Source organism: Cryptomeria japonica, chromosome 3 (genome assembly GCF_030272615.1).
Source record: "Cryptomeria japonica chromosome 3, Sugi_1.0, whole genome shotgun sequence".
In the NCBI taxonomy this organism is placed as follows: domain Eukaryota; kingdom Viridiplantae; phylum Streptophyta; class Pinopsida; order Cupressales; family Cupressaceae; genus Cryptomeria; species Cryptomeria japonica.
Window position 1 is genome coordinate 93,410,030 of NC_081407.1, and position 20,560 is coordinate 93,430,589.

Consider the following 20,560-nt stretch of genomic DNA (forward strand, 5'->3'; position numbering starts at 1 on the left):
CTCAAATGCCAATTTTCAACAATAGGACAAGAGCCATATTAAGCCCTACTCCATGGCAATATTTAAAGACAATTAATGTGGAAGCCTCTAAATTATCCCGCACATGTGGTATGGAAAAATAAAGGTCAAACAATTCAAACCCCAACCTTCTACCAAAAAATTCAAAACCATTATATGTTAATCCTCCATGCTCACTTTGTCTCTAGAGATTAATATTTAGAACTGCAAAAGAAAGCTTCGTCATCGTAAATAGAAATTGAATGGCAACCTTTAATATAGCAAGTGAACCAACACTACAACATTTGAACCAAAAGTGTCATTTCATTTGTCAAAATTAAAGTTTAAAAAAAGACTTTTTTGACAAAACATTGTCATCTTGGGTAAGGACTGAAATCAATCCTTCTATTACCCTAAAATCTATAATACATCAATGGCATTAGGTTAATGTTGAACTTGACAGTATCTTATCCTAATCCCTAGCATTAGGTGATTGATTTATTCTAACTTCAAATCTAGAATTAATCGGCCTTACTCTTGAATTTAAAGTTTTAACTTGAGTTTGTCAATAATTATGTTAAATTTCATTAGATTTATAGGCTGCAGCAATCCTGCAAGCTCTAAATTCACCCAAATAAAATTGGGAAGTGCAAACATGACAGCCATCGGATATAATGGAAGATGACAGGATATCTAGTATCTAGTTCAGAAGAATCAATTATCCTAAATTAACCAATTGGACATTTAGTTGAAAATAGCTCTAAATTTATGCCAATTGAACCCCACTTTCTGTTATTGTTTATTTTCTGGTTTGAGGAAAGAGACCGACCACAACTATACACTCAATTAAATATGTTCAAAACTTACATGATCCGGTCAATAGTGTCCAATTGGGGATAGTCAACCCAATTGAATTCTCTATGCTCAATTAGCATCACCTTTACCCTTAATTGGATCAATTCGGTAAAAAATTGTGCATAATTAGGCCCCATTGTGTGCTAAGTAAATACGAATTTATTCCTAGGGCTTAAATTACTTCATATGTGTTTGTGACTGAACCAACTACTTGATTGATTCAATACGATACAATAATTTAGTGCAAATCAGTTACTAGGGCTCAAAAAAACCTAGTTCCACACCAGACTCAGTCAATATTTGTGCATCTGGGCATTCATTTTTTAATATGCTTAACATGAAAATACAGTAATAATCATTATAACTTCTTTGCTGTGGAAAATACACTAGTATTATAGTGAATATCCAATTCAACATCAAGTATATGCAATTAGAAATCTCCAATTATGCTTAGTAATCGAAAAACAAGTCTGACAGAGCTGCGCCTTTCCATTTTAACAGTCAAATATGAATACTTTCCTTCGAATATTTTCATCCCAATTTCCAAGGCCCTTCCTTGGACAAATATGATAATGGCCTCATAAAATCAACATCTTTGAGCAAAAGTATCTGTTAACTGTATCGGGAAAGTTAAATGGCACATGCTGACTATATTGACTAATTGGAGACCCAGTATTTTACACTTGAGAACGAGATGAAGCCCACATTAAACACATCTCCTCTCATCTCACCAACAGTCCACTTCCGTTACTTTAGAATGCCCATTTTCACTTGGAACCTGCTTACATTCTATCAACTTTTCAACAAAGTCTGCAGGAACACCAATGAATTCCAAAGTCTTATCCCAAATCTTCAAAGCAGTATCCATATTGTGTGCTTCTGCTGAAGCATTTGCAGGACGACACTCCCCTGAAAAATATGGACAAACCGGCCAATTATCAGTCCTTAAAGCACTGCAAAATTCTGGAACCTGAGGATCAGTTGCAGCAAACAGTGCACTTCTTGCACCTGCAAAAAAAGTCCAGAAAAACACAGCAAACTTAACAAGCAGGAAATGTAATCTGATGAAACCAGAGAAAGGTAACCATTAATGAAGAGAATTGTCACCAGAGTGTTCCTCTATTTACATCTATGTATATTAAAATGTTGGTCATAAAAGTACTTCATGCAGTTACACTCTCCATTTGCCAATTAGTTCTAGCCACAAAATGCTTAGTGTCTTCCTCATCAACAGGAAGAGCTTTAAAAATGATTCTTCATTACATCATCCATAATAAAGGCAGCTAACCTTCTTGAGCATTAAAAAGAAAATATGGAATCAGGTGATAACCAGTCTGAATTATTGATGGTAAATCTCGTGCCTGTAAAGCAGCAAATAACACTTAGGAAAAACATACAGAGAAGTTGAAATTTTCTAATCCAAAAAGTGAGTATCATATTCCAGAAGATACTTACTACATTTGTCATAACTACTCCCGGAGAAACACACATTACATTAACACCAGCTTCAGAAGGTAGCTTTCTCTGTAGCACACTGCTAAACATAATCTGAAGGGATAGCATCACAACATATTTTAAATTAAACTGTAGCTAAGTATGGAGTTTAAAAGATACACCTTAATATTGCAAATGGATAACAGTAACAATTTTGAAGCCGCACTGCTCTTACAAATTAATGCATCCATGAGAATGACATTTGTAAATCTTCAATGCATCAATTTCTTACCTCTGCAAGTTTGCTTCCCGAATAACCAGCAGTACTGCTGTATTTCCTCTTACCAGATGTTATATTCAAGTCCTCAGGGTCCACAAATCCTAATTGATGCATCTATCACAAGGGGTGAAAAGCATGTCAATGGCCATGAAGGTGCAATTCCCTTTGCAAAAAACAGCATTCAACGGCTGCCCAAAAGCTCCTAAATTAAAGAACCATAAACAACCAAAATGACTTGAAGGTACAGAAGAATAAACATATCAAACGCAATGTGTCGTGGGAAAAAGCCCTCTAGCCAGATAACAAGTTTTCTGTCAAGAAAGAAAAGAGCAGCAAGAAGGGCTCTGGTGAGGAAGAGAAAGTTATCCTCCATTCTTGCCTGCTTTGCTGCTTTTGGTGATCTTAGTTCCCCTCGTTGTCCTTGTGCAAATTGCAGTGTTTGTTTTTGTCACTTTTGTTATGTTTTTGCATGTTTGGTGGTGTTCATTTGAAATTTTTTTGTCTTTTGGAATCTTTTGACAGACTCCTTTTTCTCTTTCCCCACAGACAGCTTATCAACTCCCTCTTTTTGGAAAAGTAAATTAGCAGTAGTACAAGCCTCCTGGTAGCTGCTGGGGGGCGAGATTGAATTGATGGGTTCCCATGGCAAATGTGGAAAACATAGGGTTTAATAAATCCTTCACACATGTCCTCACAGGTGATGAAAAGGTGGAAATACCCATTGGCGCAGAGAAAGATAAGAGGGTCATTCAAGCACAGAACAAAGCAGAATGCCAAGGTGAGCATTTATTCATCCTTTCAATTAATCCCAATTATGTAATGAAATCAATCATTGAAAGTAGAGAACACATGCTGAAAAAGTGGGTATTTTCTTTGTTTCTTAACCAAGATGCTCTACCATCTCAAAAAATTTGATGATTGGTTGGGTTATGTCTGGGGTAAGAAATTGGGTCTGTATGTTTCCTTTTTCCATATACTACAAAAAACAATTTTGTTTGTTATCTTCGAGAATGATAATATGCAAAAACAGATTTTAAATGAAAGCTTTTGGAATGTTACACTCTGTTTTTAGAGTTTTGCAATAGGGCCCAATCCTAAGCCCTAAAGATGTGTTACAATCCTCGCCCCAATGGATTGAACTGTGTAAATGTCCTGAGTGTGTGGATTTTACTCCGACAGGTTTTGAAACCTGGGAGAAGCAATAAAAATTGATCATACAAGATATTTTCTTCCACACATGAATGCAAGAATTCTGATTCTAAAATTCTATCCTGTTTTCCCACAGCTTGCCCATTTAATATTTTATGGTATTAAGACTGTCAAATTAAGGGGCTTGGAGGCCTTAACGCCTATTTTCTATGCAAGGATGGCCCACTTAAGGAAAAACTGCCCATGGGTTAGAAAAAGATAACAGTAAAAATGTCTAGGAAAATAAAGATCTCATGGAGAATCAAAAACTAGAAACCGAAATGTCTCACAATAATTTGGAATTAAAATTACCTTCAAATGACTACAAATCTAATGTTCCCCAAGACCTTGTGGATCAAGATGAGTATATACTATATTGTTATCCCTGCAGAAAATACCAAGTTGTTAAATAGTAAACCCTCAGCTGTTAAAACACACTCAAAGTCAGAACCCTTCAGTAATCTTGTGGTTAATGGTGACATCTTGAGAGAAAAGAATATTGTGGACAAAATAAAAAAGCGTTCTGATGGTGTATCGGGCCCTCAACCCTTGTCAATTGATTGTTAGGATTCCATGCTTTCCCAAATACCTCAAAATAAGAAAACCCCTAGAACTGAGAATGAAAACGAGGTCAAAAGAGGAGAAACTATCTTTTGTTAATAGACAGAAGGTTGATGCTTGCCAAAACAGCCAAAGCCCTTTAGAAAGTGAAAATCTTATTTTGGATGCTAAAAGTGGGATTGGCATTCAGCCAGGGGTGGGTTTGAAGACACCTGCTCCTACTAATATATATAGACCTCAACAATTGCTATAGTGTTTTCAAAACTTGTACAGAGAAGAGGGACGCTCTTCTTCTCTGTAATAACTCTCCCAGTCTTACTTTTAATGAAGATTGTCAGTTGGAATGTGAGAGACTCGGAGGCAAATGATAGGAAATTTGTGATTAGAAACTTCTACAAGTCTAAACAGGGGTTAGATTTCTTATTGCTTCAAGAGGTTAAATCTGTGAGTTTTGGTTTAGAATGTGCTTATAAAATATATTTGACCTAGGGCCAGATTCTTTTTCACTAATCACTATAAAAGGATGGGAGGATCAACCATTTCTGTGCATACAAGAGGGGCCAACTTAGTTCAGGACTTTGGATGCTCTCCCCATAATAAATTTGTATGGAGTCTTTTATACGTTGATGGAAGAACTTTTGGAATTTGTTCAGTGCATGTTGCAAATGATTTTAAGGAAAGAACTGACACGTGGAACAGACTTTCTTGCCATCTTTCAGACAGCCTCTAGATCATTGGTGGAGATGAGGATATGATAAATAATGAGGACAAGTTGGGTCAGTGTGAGTTTATTAGGAGGGTAATGAGTTATTTATTTGTTTCAAATTTTAGAGAGAGAAATGTAAGTGATCCCCCTATTTGGATTCAAGTTTGATAGCAAGGGAGTTTGGTACACTTGGGAGTAATTTTCAAAGGGGGTCTAAAAGGGGGTCTAAAAGACTATCCTCTAGGTTGGACAGGTTCTATGTGGACAAATGTTTATTTGGTACCTCTTTAGCAGATAACAATAATGTGATTCAAGTGTTGACTTGGTGGCCAGCACGACTCGTGACATGGCTTAACCACCTCCTGTGGATCAAGTTAAATCTGGCATTTGTATTGGGTGTTGATAGTTTGAGCTTTTGGTGCAACAGCAAATGATTCCAACAATTGGTATCAAAGCCGGCGCCTTCTATTAAAGCTTAAAAGCTTGCAAGTTGATCATGTTATCACATTAGGATGAATGCTCTTGAAGGTCTTGCAACAAATAGAGCTCCTCTGTTTGATGGATCCAACTATGCCTTTTGGTGTATTAGAATGCAAACCTACCTTGTGTCACTTGGTTTTATTGTCTGGAACATCATTGTGTCAGGCTATACAGCTCCTTGGAATCCTCCATCCACTGCTGATGAAAAGAGAGCTTTTGAAAGCAATGCTAAGGCTGTGAATGCAATACTATGTGGATTGTCTGAATCTAAATTTGTTAAGGTCATGCACTGTGATTCTACTTAGCCATATGGGATAAACTCAAGAATGCCTATGAAGGAAATGAAAAGGTGAATAAAGCCAAGCTTCAAATTCACACGATGTAGTTTGAAAGCCTGAAATGAAAGAAGAAAATGTTGCAGCCTATTTTCTAAGGGTAGATGAAATAGTGAATTCTCTTAAGGGTCTTGGTGAGAAGGTTGAAGATGGTGTGGTTATTCAAAAAATCTTAAGGTGTTCACCTTTAAGATTTGATGCAAAGATTTCAGCCATAGAGGAGATGGTTGACCTTGATAAAATGTCCCTTGACAAGCTTTATGGTATATTGACTACATATGAGATGAGGACAAACACGAAATCTTCAAAAAGGGAGACCACCTTCAAAGCTTCAAGGAAAGACAAATAAAAAGAGCAAGCTTCAAGTGACAGTTTGGATGTTGATTCAGACTAAGAAGAAGATTTGTTCGTGAAAATGCTAAAGAAGGATTTCAGCAAACAAAAGAAAAATATGCCTCTAAAATGTTTCAATTGCACAAAGGATGGACATTTTGTTATTAAATGTCCATTTGTTGAGGACAGCAGTAATGAGAAAAATCAAAAAGCAATGGCAAGAAGTATAAAGGAAAGAATAAGAACACCTTGAAATACAAAAAGACTCTATATTCAAAAAAGGAAAGTGATTCATCTAAAGGAAGTGATGAGATTTTGTTTATTGCTATGGAAGAAACACTTGTTGAAATCCAATTTTAGAAAATGAAGAACATGCTGATGAAGAAGAGAAGGAGTGGATTTTGAGATGGAACAAATAGTTGTTTTAGCTGAAATCAAGAAATCAAAGAAGTAGAACCAAAATATGAAGTTGCTGCTCCAACAAGAGAGTGAAGAGAAGATGAGAAAGTCCCAAACTTGAAGAAATTGAAAAGCTTCTGATTGATTAAAAAATACAAAATGAAGAAGCTAAGAAGATTCAAGAGGATCTTAAAAATCAGATTAAGATGAAGGAAGAAAAGTGTGAAAGATTGGAAGCTAAAATTGTCTCTCTCGGGAAGATAGGCAAATCATCAACCTTGTTGAACCAAGAAAAGATAAATCAGAAAAGTTCACTATCATTGGATGATCTATTAGTTTCTCAAAAATAGTCCTCAGATAAACGTGGAGTTGGCCTTGAAGAAGGTCAATGCTCAAAGTATTCAAAAGAAGAACAACAAACTCTTAATGGTGATAGTTCAAAGATTTCTTCAACAAAAATCAGAAGTAATGGTTTCAAGCAACCTTCCAGTACTAGACAAGCACTCTTAACCAAGTCTAATAACTCTTTCCTTCATAAATACTGTTATGCTTGTAATTACTTTGGACACAAGGCAATAAATTGTACTGACTTTTAGAAATGATTTCAGATTTGTGAATAAGAACTCCTTTATCCCCTTGAGAAATTATAATCTTGTTTGTTACAAATGTAATAACATTGGACACAATGCAAGGTTTTGTAAGAATGGCATGGCAGATTTCTTAAAGAAAGATGTTAAGAACAATGCTATGGAAACCAAAGTGTGGAGGAAGAAAGAGAAAGAGGCTGAAATGAAGTCTCTCATTGTGCAAACAACCCTTCTTGCACAAAATAAGAAACATATTTGGTATGTGGATAGAGGCTACTCCAAACACATGACCCAAGATGAGAGTAAGTTCTTGACTCTCAAAAAATCCAATGGTGGCAAGGTAAGGTTTGGTGGAAATTCATCTGCAAAATTAGCTGGAAAAGGTAATCTTATGTTGAATGATGGAAAGACTAAAGTTGAGAATGTGTTGTTTGTAGAAGGCTTAAAACACAATTTGCTTAGTGTTAGTCAGTTGTGTGATCAAGGACATAGCTTAACTTTCAGTTTAGATTGTTGCAAAATTAGTAAAGATGGTGTTCATATTGTTGATGCTAGTAGGGCAACAAACAATTTGTACATTATTGATGATGTTAAGAGTGAAACTTGTTGTTTGAGTCTACTTGATGAATCTTGGTTGTAGCACAAGAGATTTGGACATATAAATTTTGACAGTATTATTTAGATCACCAAGAAGGAAGTGGTTAGAGACTTGCCTAAACTTACCAAACCATATGACATCATGTGCAAGGATTGTCAATTTAGGCAAACAAACTCGTAGGAACTTTAAATCAAAGGATTACTCAAGCATGAAACCTTTAGAGCTGATACACACTAATTTGTGTGGTCCTACAAGATCAGCAAGCATGCAAGGTACGAGATATTTTGTGCTTTTGATTGATGATTACTCACATATGACTTGGGTTGCCTTTTTGAAGGAGAAATCAGAGGCTTTAGAGAAGTTTAAAGTTTTAAACGCATTAGTTGAGAATAAGAAAGGTCTGAAAATCAAGTGCCTAACTTCAAACAATGGAGGTGAGTTTATATCAAATGACTTTGTAAGATTTTGTGAGAAGTATGGAATCAAAAGACAATTGTTAGTTGCAAGGACACCTCAACAAAATGGTGTTGTTGAGAGGAAGAACAGATCAGTCCAAGAGATGGCACAGAGCATGATGAATGATTCCAAAGTGAGTGATTGTTTTTGGAAGGGGGCAGTTCATACAACAGTCTACATTCAGAATAGAGGAGTGATTACGACAAGACACAACAAGACACCATATGAACTATGGAATGGTAAGGCAATAACTGTTAAGGATTTTAAAGGATTTTAAGAAAGATGAGGATAATTTAGGCAAATTTGATCTTAGAGTTGATGAGGATATACTTTTAGGATATTCTTCAAAAAATAAAGCCTACAAATGTTTTAATAAGAGATTACATAAGGTAGTTGAAAGCACTAATGTGAAAATTCATGAGATTGCTAACTGCTCTGAAAAATTGCAAAGATATGATGATGATTTGCAAAATGATGAAGCTGAAAGAGTTGATAAGAAATCCCCTACTAGTGTGCAAGTTGGGACAAAAAGTAACTGTTAATTTTGTAACGTTGGTCGTACTATTTCATGCTTCCGATATATATATATATATATATATATATATATATATATATATATATATATATATATATATATATATTAATTTGATTACATATACTCTAAGTTACCGGTTCCGGTTCGGATTCAGGTTCAGATTCGAGTACGGATTCGCGGATTCGGAAAAAAAAAAAAAAATTGGGTACGGGTACGGGTTCGTCCGTACATATATATATATATATTTTTTAATTTTTTTTAATATATATATATATATATATGTTCAAACTTCAAACATCAAAATTATATATGTTCACAGTTCAAACATACAAATATGAAACATACAATGTAACTTTCCCATACAATGATACATAAATGATAACAGATAAATCATAAATCATAAATCCATAATTGCCAATGCCAATAAATATTCTGATATTGATATATCATAAATCATCAAAAATGCAAGTAGAATAGGTTGAATGCATGTTTTGATGCATGAAATGCATCATAGAGGGGCAGATTAGGGTTTAGATGTAAAAAAAAAATAAAAAAATTGTTTTTTAATTGTTTTTAATTGCTTTCTAACCCGTGGGCCCCGTTTTTAGGAACCCACGGGCTTGGGTTCACCCGGGTCCTCCTGGGTTCGCCCTGGGTCCCACTCGGGTCCTGCCCAAGCGGTTGGGTTCACTGTGGGTCCTGCGTGACAGGACCCACAGGGAACCCAGCCGCCTGGGCAAGACCCGAGTGTGACCCAGGGCGAACCAGGCTGGGACCAGGACCGAGCAGGGACCAGGACCAGGACCCAGCCAGTTTAGGCAAGAACCGGTAACTGAGCATATACTAATATGTTAACGTTAACTAATGATAAATAAAACCAAAGTTAACTTATCGCGTTTGACCAACGGTTACACCATTCATGGTATCGGGTGGTAAAGTGATTCTCAAACAAGTCGCAATCCTTCCGATCAGGTAAGTAAATGGTGACTAGTTTATATACTGTGGTGAGAGGTACGTAGGGAAGAGATGTGTCTTCCCACGTGGGAAGACATATCTCTTCACTACGTAACCCCTCATCCACTTATATAGAATGCTTACATTGAGGAGGATGCACACACCGAAATTGATAAGTGAAGTGCATCTTTAAAACACGCTATAGCAGATAAAATACAACTTTCAAATCATATCTCCATCTCTTCTATTTTGATCACAGAATTTTGAAAGAACTTAACATGGTATCAGAGCGAAGTTAAGGAAGATCATATTAAAATTTTGTAACGATCTCATAAACTTTCACCAAGCTCTTGCTAAGATCACATTCCCATAATCCTAATGGCAACCGGAGTTAGGTTTGAAGATAGATTAGATGGAGCATCAAATTTTGTATCTTGGAAATTCAGGATCATGCTTGTTTTGAAAGAAAATAAAATTGACTCCCATGTCAAAAGTGAAATTCCTGAACCCTCTGATGATACAGAGAAAATTCAGTGGAGCAAGGACAGTGAGAAGGCCCTTAAGATAATTGTGGATTCCGTAAGAGACCACATTGTACCAGTCATTTCTAAATATGAGACGGCCTTTCAGATGTTCAAAGCACTAGCAAACATTTATGAAATCAACAACACTAGCAGGGTTCTCACCCTAAAGAATCAACTACGCCATATAAAGATGAATAAAGGAGAAACAGTTACATCCTATTTCTTGAGGATCATTGAGCTTAGGGATCAACTATCCACTATTGGACATCTAGTAGACAACAAAGAACTTGCTATGATGGCCCTAAATGTACTTCCTACCTCATGGGAATCGTTCATTCAAGGAACCAGTGCTCGTTCTAAATTTCCTAAGTTTGATAGATTGAAAACCGATTGCATTCAAGAGGAATCTCGGCTTGTCACAAGAGGAATAAAACAAAACAATGGTAATGAAGACATTCAAGTTCTAAACTCTAATTCCCACAAGAAAGGAAAGAAGAAGAACTTTAGAGAAAGAGGGACAACAGCTCAAATGGGAAGAGCTCTTCAAAGAAGAAGAGAGACATTTCTGAAGTACAATGTTTCATATGTGACCAATATGGGCACTATGCAATGAAGTGTCCAGACAGGATCAAACAACAAGCTTCAATGGCAGAAATTAAGAAAGGGAGTAATTCAGAGAAGCTAGTCTTCTACTCAGCCCTCTTTAGTCAAGTCACCTCCAGTTTCAACACATGGGTGATTGACAGTGGATCATCTCGACACATCACTGGATTTCGTGAGCACCTAGATACACTTGTAGAAAGATCAAATGAAGAAGTAACAATTGGTGATGACTCAAATTCTCCAGTTATGGGAATAGGAACCTGCAATATCAACCTAAAGTCAGGCATATTCCTACAGCTGACTGGAGTTCTATTTGTACCTGGTATAAAGAGAAACCTTGTCTCAATTTCTACACTTGAAGATAAAGGTTACAGATAACCTTTATGGAAAGGTACTTGCTTGGCCAAAGAACTCCACCATCAAGAAAGCCCACACCATTGGAGTAAGACAAGGGAGCCTCTACAGACTTTGGACCACTCCACCTCTAGCCTTTGATTCATGAGACTCCAGATTCGAATGAAATTTGGCACAGAAGATTAGGGCACCTTCATTTCCATGCCCTACCTAAGATAGAGAAGATGGTGATCAGCTTACCCAAGCTAAGTCAAAAATTTGAAAGAGCCTACAAAGGGTGTGCCTTGGGAAAGAATACTAAAAGGTCTTTTAATTCTACCAACAGTAAATCCAAAAATGTATTAGAATTAGTTCATTCTAATTTATGTGGACCCATGTCTGTACCCTCATTAGGGGGAATTTTATATATGTAATATTTGTAGATGATTATTCTAGGAAGACCTGGATATATTTTCCGAGGTACAAAGAGTCTGAAGAAATCCTTTCTAAATTTAAGGAATTCAAAGCTCTTGCAGAAAATATGACAGGTAAGAAAATCATAACCTTAAGAACAGACAATGGGGGGAAATACATTTCTGATATGTTTAAAGATTTTTGTATAAATGTTGGGATTAAGAGGGAGTTAACTGTACCTTATAACCCACAACAAAATGGGGTAGCTGAAAGAAAGAATAGGACTATAGTAGAAGCTGTTAGGGCTATGTTGTTTGACCAAAATATAGAAACCTCATTTTGGGTTGAAGCATCTAGGACAGCTGTGTACATTCAAAATAGATGTCCTCATTCTCTTCTTGACAAAAACCCCTGAAGAAGCCTTTACTGGCAACAAACCTAACATAAGTCATTTCCAGATCTTTGGGTGTCCAGTCTATATTCATGTCCCCGAAGAAAAGAGGTCAAAGTTAGAACCTTCTGGAAAGAAAGGAGTATTTGTTGGGTACAATGAAACCTCTAAAGCCTATAGAATATACATACCTAGTCAAAGACACATTGAACCAAGCAGAGATGTCATCTTTGAGGAAGACATAGCATTCAGGAGGTCCAAAAGCTCTAATGAATTAGAACACCAAGATCCTCCTACAAGCTTGGATGAGGATTTCACCCCTGAGATTCAGAGGGAGACCCCTGAAGATATTGAGCATGAAGTTCAAGGCTTACCTTTAGAAGAAAATTATCCTGAAACTAGGAAGAGACCACTTTGGGCTAAAAAGATGCTTCAAAAAGCTGAAAATTATGCTGCTCCAAAGGGGACCTTCAGAGAAAGTAAGAGACTTAACCTATTTTCCAGTTATACTGCCTTGATGAGTGAGATCATTGATGCAGAACCTTCCTGTGTAAGAGATGCGCTCAAGCGTCAAGTTTGGAAAGATGCTATGTCAGAAGAGTATCAGTCAATTATGAAAAAATGATGTCTGGGATATTGTGCCTAGGCCTAAAAGCAAATTTGTGGTATCTTCTAAATGGCTCTTCAAAATCAAACATGCAGCAAATGGCAGCATTGAGAAGCACAAAGTAAGGTTTGTTGCCAGAGGTTTCTCACAGAAAGAAGGTATTGACTATGAAGAGACATTTGCTCTTGTTGCCAAATACACTTATGTCCGAGCAGTTTTGGCTATTGCAGCATCTAAAGGATGGAAAGTCCATCAAATGGATGTCAAGACTGCTTTTCTAAATGGTAAGATTGAAGAAGAAGTTTATTTGGAGCAACCTGAAGGTTTTGTGATTCATAAGGCTGAATCACATGTCTGCAGATTAAAGAAAGCTCTTTATGGACTGAAACAGGCCCCCAGAGCATGGTAAGAAAGAATTGATCACTATCTCTTGGAATTAAGGTTTTTCAAGAATGAAGCAGATCCAAATCTCTACTACAAGGTAATCAATGGTGAATTATTAATTCTTATTCTTTATGTTGATGATCTACTAATCACAGGAGAGGATAATTGTATTTCTCGATGTAAGAAAGAATTAGCCTCTGAGTTTGATATGAAAGATTTAGGAATTCTTCACTACTTCCTTGGATTGGAAGTTTGGCAACATGCAGATGGTATAATCCTTAACAAGGAAAATACACCATTGATATACTCGAGATTTAGAATGTTGGATTGTAGATCCATGACCACACCTATGGAGACAAATCTGCACAAGCTAAAGGAAACAGCTGCAAAATCTGAGTTTGCAGATCTTACACTCTATAGACAGATTATTGGATCTCTGATGTATTTGGTAAACACAAGACTTGATATATGTTATGATGTAAATGCACTAAGTCGGTTCATGTGTGAACCTAGGGAAATACATCTTGTTGCCGCAAAGCATATTCTGAGATATCTTCGAGGAACTATTGGTTTTGGTTTGAAATATAAACATGTAGAACTTGACCTACATGGATTCACTGATTTTGATTGGGCTGGAAGCATAGTTGACAGGAAAAGCACATCAGGACGTTGCTTCAGTTTAGGATCAAGAATGATCTCATGGATATGTAGAAAACAGTCTTCAGTTGCTCAGAGTTCTACAGAAGCTGAATACATTGCAGCCTCCGTGGGAGCAAGAGAAGTTGTATGGCTCCGGAAATTGCTTGTAGGACTGTTTGGTCAGCCCTTAAATCCTACTGTCATCTACTGTGACAATCAGAGTAAGCTTTCAATGAATCCAGTATTTCATGACAGGTCTAAACACATTGAGATTCCTTATCACTATGTTCGAGATATGGTGGAAAGGAATGTGATCCGACTGAATTATACTAGTACAGGTGATCAGATTGCAAACATTCTTACCAAGCCTCTCTCCAGGATCAAAATTGAACACTTTAGAGATAAACTTGGTATGGTTGAAAATGTTATTTAATTTTGAGATAGAGTCTCATTTATTCTGATATACTAATATATTTAAAGATGTTTAGTGTGTAAACTCTTTTATTTGTCATGTGTGTGACTCCATGACTGCATGGGCCTTCTGTGAACATTATTGAAGGGTGACGACTTTTCAATAATGAACACTTGTTTCAAATTGATATTGTAAGGTAACGATTTTACAATTATCAATTTAACTATCTTGATGGATATCATGTGACCTGATATCTGTGGACATGTCATGATAGTATATATATCTCTGAGACATTATGGTAGATATCTGTTGGTTGATATCATTAAATAAACCATAATTATGATAGAGATCTTCATGGTGAATATTATGAACATAATAGTTGTGGACATGCCATGAAATCATTATCAGTATGGTAGGCATCATGTGACTTGATGCCAGTGCACATACCTTACTTGATAACTATGAGTTATGGTGAGTATCATGAGACTTGATATTCATTGTTGAACCATATCTCTGAATATCACTATGGTGTGATATCTCCTCTCTTCACAATCAATGGATGAATTGTGATGTTTTCTCTAACATGAAATGTGTCCTCCCTAGTTAAGAGGGAGTGTTAATTTTGTAATGTCGGTCGTACTATTTCATGCTTCCGATATTATATATATATATATATATATATATATATATATATATATATATATATATATATATATATTAATTTGATTACATATACTAATATGTTAACGTTAACTAATGATAAATAAAACCAAAGTTAACTTATCGCATTTGACCAACGGTTACACCGTTCATGGTATCGGGTGGTAAAGAAATTCTCAAACAAGTCGCACTCCTTCCAATCAGGTAAGTAAACGGTGACTAGTTTATATACTGTGGTGAGAGGTACGTAGGGAAGAGATGTGTCTTCCCACGTGGGAAGACATATCTCTTCACTACGTAACCCCTCATCCCCTTATATAGCATGCTTACATTGAGGAGGATGCACACACCGAAATTGAAAAGTGAAGTGCATCTTTAAAACACGCTATAGCAGATAAAATACAACTTTCAGATCATATCTCCATCTCTTCTATTTTGATCACAGAATTTTGAAAGAACTTAACAGTAACCATGCTGGAAATATCTCTGAAAGCAGTCAAAATGAAAGAGTTGGTACACATTTAGAAGGTGGAACGGAAGATAATTAGTTTGATACAGTAGATACATCAATTGGGCATACACCTTCACATGCTCAAAATAGGATTTGCGAAAAGAACCATCCTATTAATTAGATTTTACAAGAGGATAGAGCTAGAGCAACAAGAAGGAATGTAAATTATTATGAAGATGAACCATGGTTGAACCAAAGAGTGTTGAAGAGGCAGCAGAAGACAAGTCATGGATAGCAGCTATGAAAGAAGAGTTAGATCAGATTCAAAAGAGTGGAACTTGGAAACTTGTCCCAAGACCTAAAGACAAGAATGTGATTGACACAAAGTGGGTCTTTAGGAATAAATTGAATGAGGATGGCCAAGTGGTGAGAAACAAGACAAGGTTAGTGTGTAAGGGAAATGCCCAAGTTGAAGGTATTGATTTCGATGGAACCTTTGCTCCTCTTTCTTTTTTAGAGGCAATCAGAATGTTTTTAGTTTTTACTTCCTTTAAAGGTTTTAAGTTTTTTAAATGGATGTCAAATCTGCTTTCTTGAATGAAAATCTGGATGAAGAAGTTTATGTCGAACAACCTAATGGATTTGTGTTATCAGCAAATTGTTGGAACATCCATCAATGTTCACCCGTATAACTTGTTTGTTACTATTTATTAGTAACATACGGTTCTATTTGTTATTTGGTTAATGATTTGTTAAACCTGTGAATGCCAGATAAAGCACATGGTTGAAGTCATGCTCATGTATAAATATATTTCCATAATGCAAATGAGGTATTTGATTGCTCCACAAAATTTGATATGGTATCATGCAAGTGTAGGAGTAGGCTACATGGAAGATAGATCACAGAGATATGTGATAGTCATCTGAGATAGACAAGATAATTGTGTGATAGAATTTCAAAAATGATGGCATGATGAATGATTCCCAATCGCCCTCATGCTGCAAAGACTATGTTGTAGCCAACATTTGGAGACTATGTTGTGTATGGCACCATGCTCACACTGATTGTGAAAGTGTTGGTGGCTTCATTGTCAACCTACATGGCTTGGGTCAACCTGTGGCATTTGTAAGCTTCTTGGAGGCCATGTATTGAAGTGTGGATTAGACATCTTTCAATAGTTGTTTGTTTCTTCATTGACCGTGGCAATTCCGTTCTTGATCAGTCGACAGCTAAGGAACCGAATACCTCACGTGGAGTCAATGACGATTCTATTTTGAGAGACATTTTTAAGCTAGTGCATTGATCTGTATTTTGCAAATTGATTTCCTACACGTGACTTAGGAGCTAGAAGCTTTTGCCAGCTTCTGGATCTGTCTTTCACGGCTTCCGTGTATATGTTGGATCATGGCTTCCTCCATTTGCAAGCCATGGTATATATTTTGTGGCTCTTGCAGCTTCGTTTGTGAGGTTTAATATTCTTGCCGCAGAACTGGCAATGTTCTTTTCAGACTATCTACTCTTTGGCGAGGGTTTTCTTAGCAATTATTTGCTTGGTTAAGCACATTCTCCAATTTATTGGAAGGCTTCTTCATTGCCTCAATCGATATAGAGATGTTATTGTTTCACGACCCAACTCGTTGCTGATTTTGAAGGCACTTTTATTCTAGAGATTGTCTCAATCACGATGCCTGTAGTATACTCCTCAACCGATTGATTTAGAGATAAGAATTTTATTCATGCTTTTGAACATACATATAGGTCATGATTGAGAAATAGAATTTTTTGTTTTGAATATCTAAAGTTTGAGCCCTAACAAATAAAAAATTGTGTACGTGTATATGGTTTTGAGTCATTACTCCAAGTGCATTGGTTCATGTTCAGATCCCAATATGAATAGACCTTCTCATGTAGACTCATTAAATCTGAAAATGACATTACTGTGAAGGCAATTTGTCTATCTTTGAATTCTTTTCTTAGAGGAGTTTTTTTTTTTCTCTATAGAATCCTCTACTTTGTGGTGACTTGTTCCAAGCTCTCAACACAATGGCAAGTAGTTCTCCAAAATTCCTACTTCCAAACTCTCAGTTGTTGTGAGGAAATAATTATTCCGCCTGGAAGACCAAACTCAAAACTCAACACGAGTTTGAAGAAGTTTGGGATGTGGTCAGTGGCACCACAACAAGACACAAGACAGATGTTGATGACCAAAAGAAATTTGATCAAGCCGACAGAAAGACAAAGTTGATCATCTTGTTTAGTATGTCTGATGAAGTTCAACCTTTCATCCGAGACTCGTCCATAGCCAAAGACGCTTGGGACAAGCTCAACATGGTGTATGAGGCAAAGAATCAGAATCAAATCTTGAATTTGTAGAGTCGGCTGCACAGCCTGAAGATGAAGAATGGAGAACACTTAGAATCCTTCCTTAAAAGGATTGCAAAGTTGAGAGCTTCCCTCCAACCATTGGGCAAAACAATTGATGATGCATTTTTGGTGCCTATTATTTTACAGGCATTACCATCCAGATACAAAGTTTATAAGTCGGGAACATGATGAGGATGATCATACAATGACCACACGCCATAAAGGCAATAAGCCTATGAAGCAATTCGGTAAACCTCTCAAATCTAGAAATTCATCCAAGCCTCAGAAGCAATGTCCAGTCTATGACAGAGTTGGACATGATGTGAAGAATTATTGGTACAACTCCTTCAACAAAGGATCATCTAACAACACACATCCAAAGAAACCCTTTCAAGGTGGAAAACCGTAATGGGAGTAGAAGACCAAACAAAAGCAACAAAGCAGTGTTGCTCAAGCAGATAATTCTCCAGACGAAGAATAATGTGCTATCAGCCCACACTTCAGAAGATGGTTCACAATCCACCTCTATATGGTATGTAGACTCAGGTGCTACAAAGCACATGACTAGACAAAAGAGCAGTTTCACACATTGAAACCCCATCATAGCATAGTAACTCTTGGAGATGATACTACCCATAACATCAAAGGTATTGGTGACATCTCTTTGAAGTTTGGCAATAATCATTGCAAGATTACCAATGTCTTGTAGATGCCAGGACTTACCAAAAATCTCCTTTTTGTTAATAAATTTCTTGATCACAACCTTAGGATTGAGTTTGATAGCAATTAGGATAAAAAGATGTCTTATCAAAGATAATTCTATTGTTGCCAATGCTACTGAGATTGGCAAAATGTTTAGGCTTGGTACAACTGCTAATAATCAAGCCTTAATGACTAAGGACAATGATCTTACTCTGCTTTGGCATCATAGATTTGGTCATTTGAGCATTGGTTACATGCTAAAACTCAATCAAAAAAGCATGGTCAAAGGGCTTCCGTCACTTGAGAAGTCAAGTGCTCAAGTGCTATTTGTTCTAGCTGTATTACTGGAAAACATAGAGCACCATTCTATCCAAGAGCGCATCATGTCAATCAACCCTTGCAACTGGTGCATACTAATCTGTGCGGCCCTCTGACACCTACTCATAAAGGATACAAGTACTTTCAGCTTTTTGTTGATGATCATACAAGGAAAATGTGGGTATATTGCTTGCAACATAAAGATGAAGCTCTTTCTTATTTCAAATAATTTTGCACTCAGGTGGAGAAAGATATGAATCACTGTATTCGTGCCCTCTGCTCAGATTGAGGAGGGGAATACACCAATGCAAAATTTTCCACGTACCTGAAGGAAAATGAAATTCGAAGTCAACTAACTACTACATACACACCTCAACAAAATGGATTTGTTGAACAAAGAAATCCCATCATTGTGGAAATGGTCTAAAGTATGTTGAAATATTCTCAACTAGAGCATGCATATTGGGCTGACACTGTACACACTGCAGTTTACCTTTTGAATCGTGCACCAACCAAGGCCCTTGATGGCATCACACCAAAAGAAGCATGGACAAGGGTAAAACCTTCTATCTCTCATCTTCTTGTATTTGGATGCACTGCCTATATGCACATTCCTAAACAAAAGAGGAAGAAGCTAGATGAAAAATCATTGCAATGTATTCTTCTAGGATATAGTACTGAATCTAAGGCATATCGCCTTATGGATCCTAAGACAAAGTAGTGGAGATATTATTTTTGATGAGAAGAATGATGTAAGTTCTCCCACAACATCTTCTACTTCAAAAAGTGCTCCTATATTCAACATGGATGGGAAAAATGATGAGAAGGTTGCCAGTCAATCGACACCCACTAGTGTCACAAAACCCTTACTGAAGTGGTATACTAGTACCATTCGAGATGCAAAGCTGGATGAAGTCCCAAACACTTCCACTTCAGGTCCAAGGACTCACAGCATGGCTCGCAATGAGGTAAACTTTGCACTAATGACTTCAGTTGTTGATAATCTTGAGTCGTCCACTATTCAAGAAGCACTTGAGTCAAAGCCTTGGAAAGAGGCTATGGATGCAGAGTATTGATCTCTGATGAAAAACAACACTTGGGAGCTCGTCAATCTACCACCTGGTAAGACAGCCATTGGATGTAAATGGATATTCAAAACTAAGTATAGAGAAAATGGTAGTATAGATAAACATAAGGCTAAACTTGTAGCCAAGGGATATGCCCAAAAAGAAGGGATAGACTATGAGGAAACATTTGCTCCCACTACAAAGATTAAAACCATTAGAATGATTTTTGCTTTAGCTACCCAATTTGGTTGGAAATTATACCAAATGTATGTAAAAAGTGTGTTTCTCAATGGAGACCTTAAGGAAGAGGTCTACATGACCCAACTCGAGGGATATGTTGCACCTAGTAAAGAAGAAAAAGTGTGCAAACTAATCAAGTCCCTATATGGTCTCAAACAGGCTCATATAGCCTAGTATATCAAAATTGATGAGCATTTGCTATAACATGGTTTCAATAGGCATCCATATGATCCAAATCTCTACCTCAGGGATCAAGGGGGGGAATATTGTGATCATTAATGTATATGTTGATGAATTGGTTATCACGGGCAGCTTAGAAGCAATGGTTGAAACAACCAAGAATGATCTCAAGAAAGCTTTTGATATGACACATCTCGATCTACTACACTATTGTCTAGGCTTAGAGGTATGGCAAATAAATCACCATATCTTTGTGTCACAAAGGAAGTATGTCAAAACACTGCTTGAGAAATTTAGAAATATGGATTCCAAACCCATGTCTACACCTATGAAATCAGGTTTGCAGTTATCTACAACTGATACATCTTCTCAGGTGAATGCAACTCTCTATCGTCAAATGATTGGAGGTTTGATTTACCTGAATTATACAAGACCGGACATTATTTTTGTTGTTAATTATCCATCAAGATTCATGCAAGAACCAAAAATGTCCCATTGAAATGTAGCAAAAAGGGTCTTAAGGTATATACATGGTACAATGGATCATGTTTTGGAATATAAAAAGAATGATC

The 20,560-nt window shown here is 36.7% G+C and overlaps 1 protein-coding gene across 1 annotated transcript in view; it reads right to left on the minus strand.

Moving 5' to 3' along the window:
* Nucleotides 1-1,184: 1,184 nt before the first annotated feature.
* LOC131044075 (dehydrogenase/reductase SDR family member FEY) overlaps nt 1,185-20,560 on the minus strand; it is an 88,772-nt gene continuing 69,396 nt past the window's right edge. The window contains exons 5-8 of the mRNA XM_057977346.2: nt 2,579-2,680; nt 2,308-2,400; nt 2,141-2,213; nt 1,185-1,860 (exon numbers count right to left, since the gene is read on the minus strand). Of these exons, the coding sequence (XP_057833329.2) occupies nt 1,580-1,860; nt 2,141-2,213; nt 2,308-2,400; nt 2,579-2,680 (549 nt within the window). The 3' untranslated portion in view covers nt 1,185-1,579. The remainder of the gene's footprint in view (nt 1,861-2,140; nt 2,214-2,307; nt 2,401-2,578; nt 2,681-20,560) is intronic.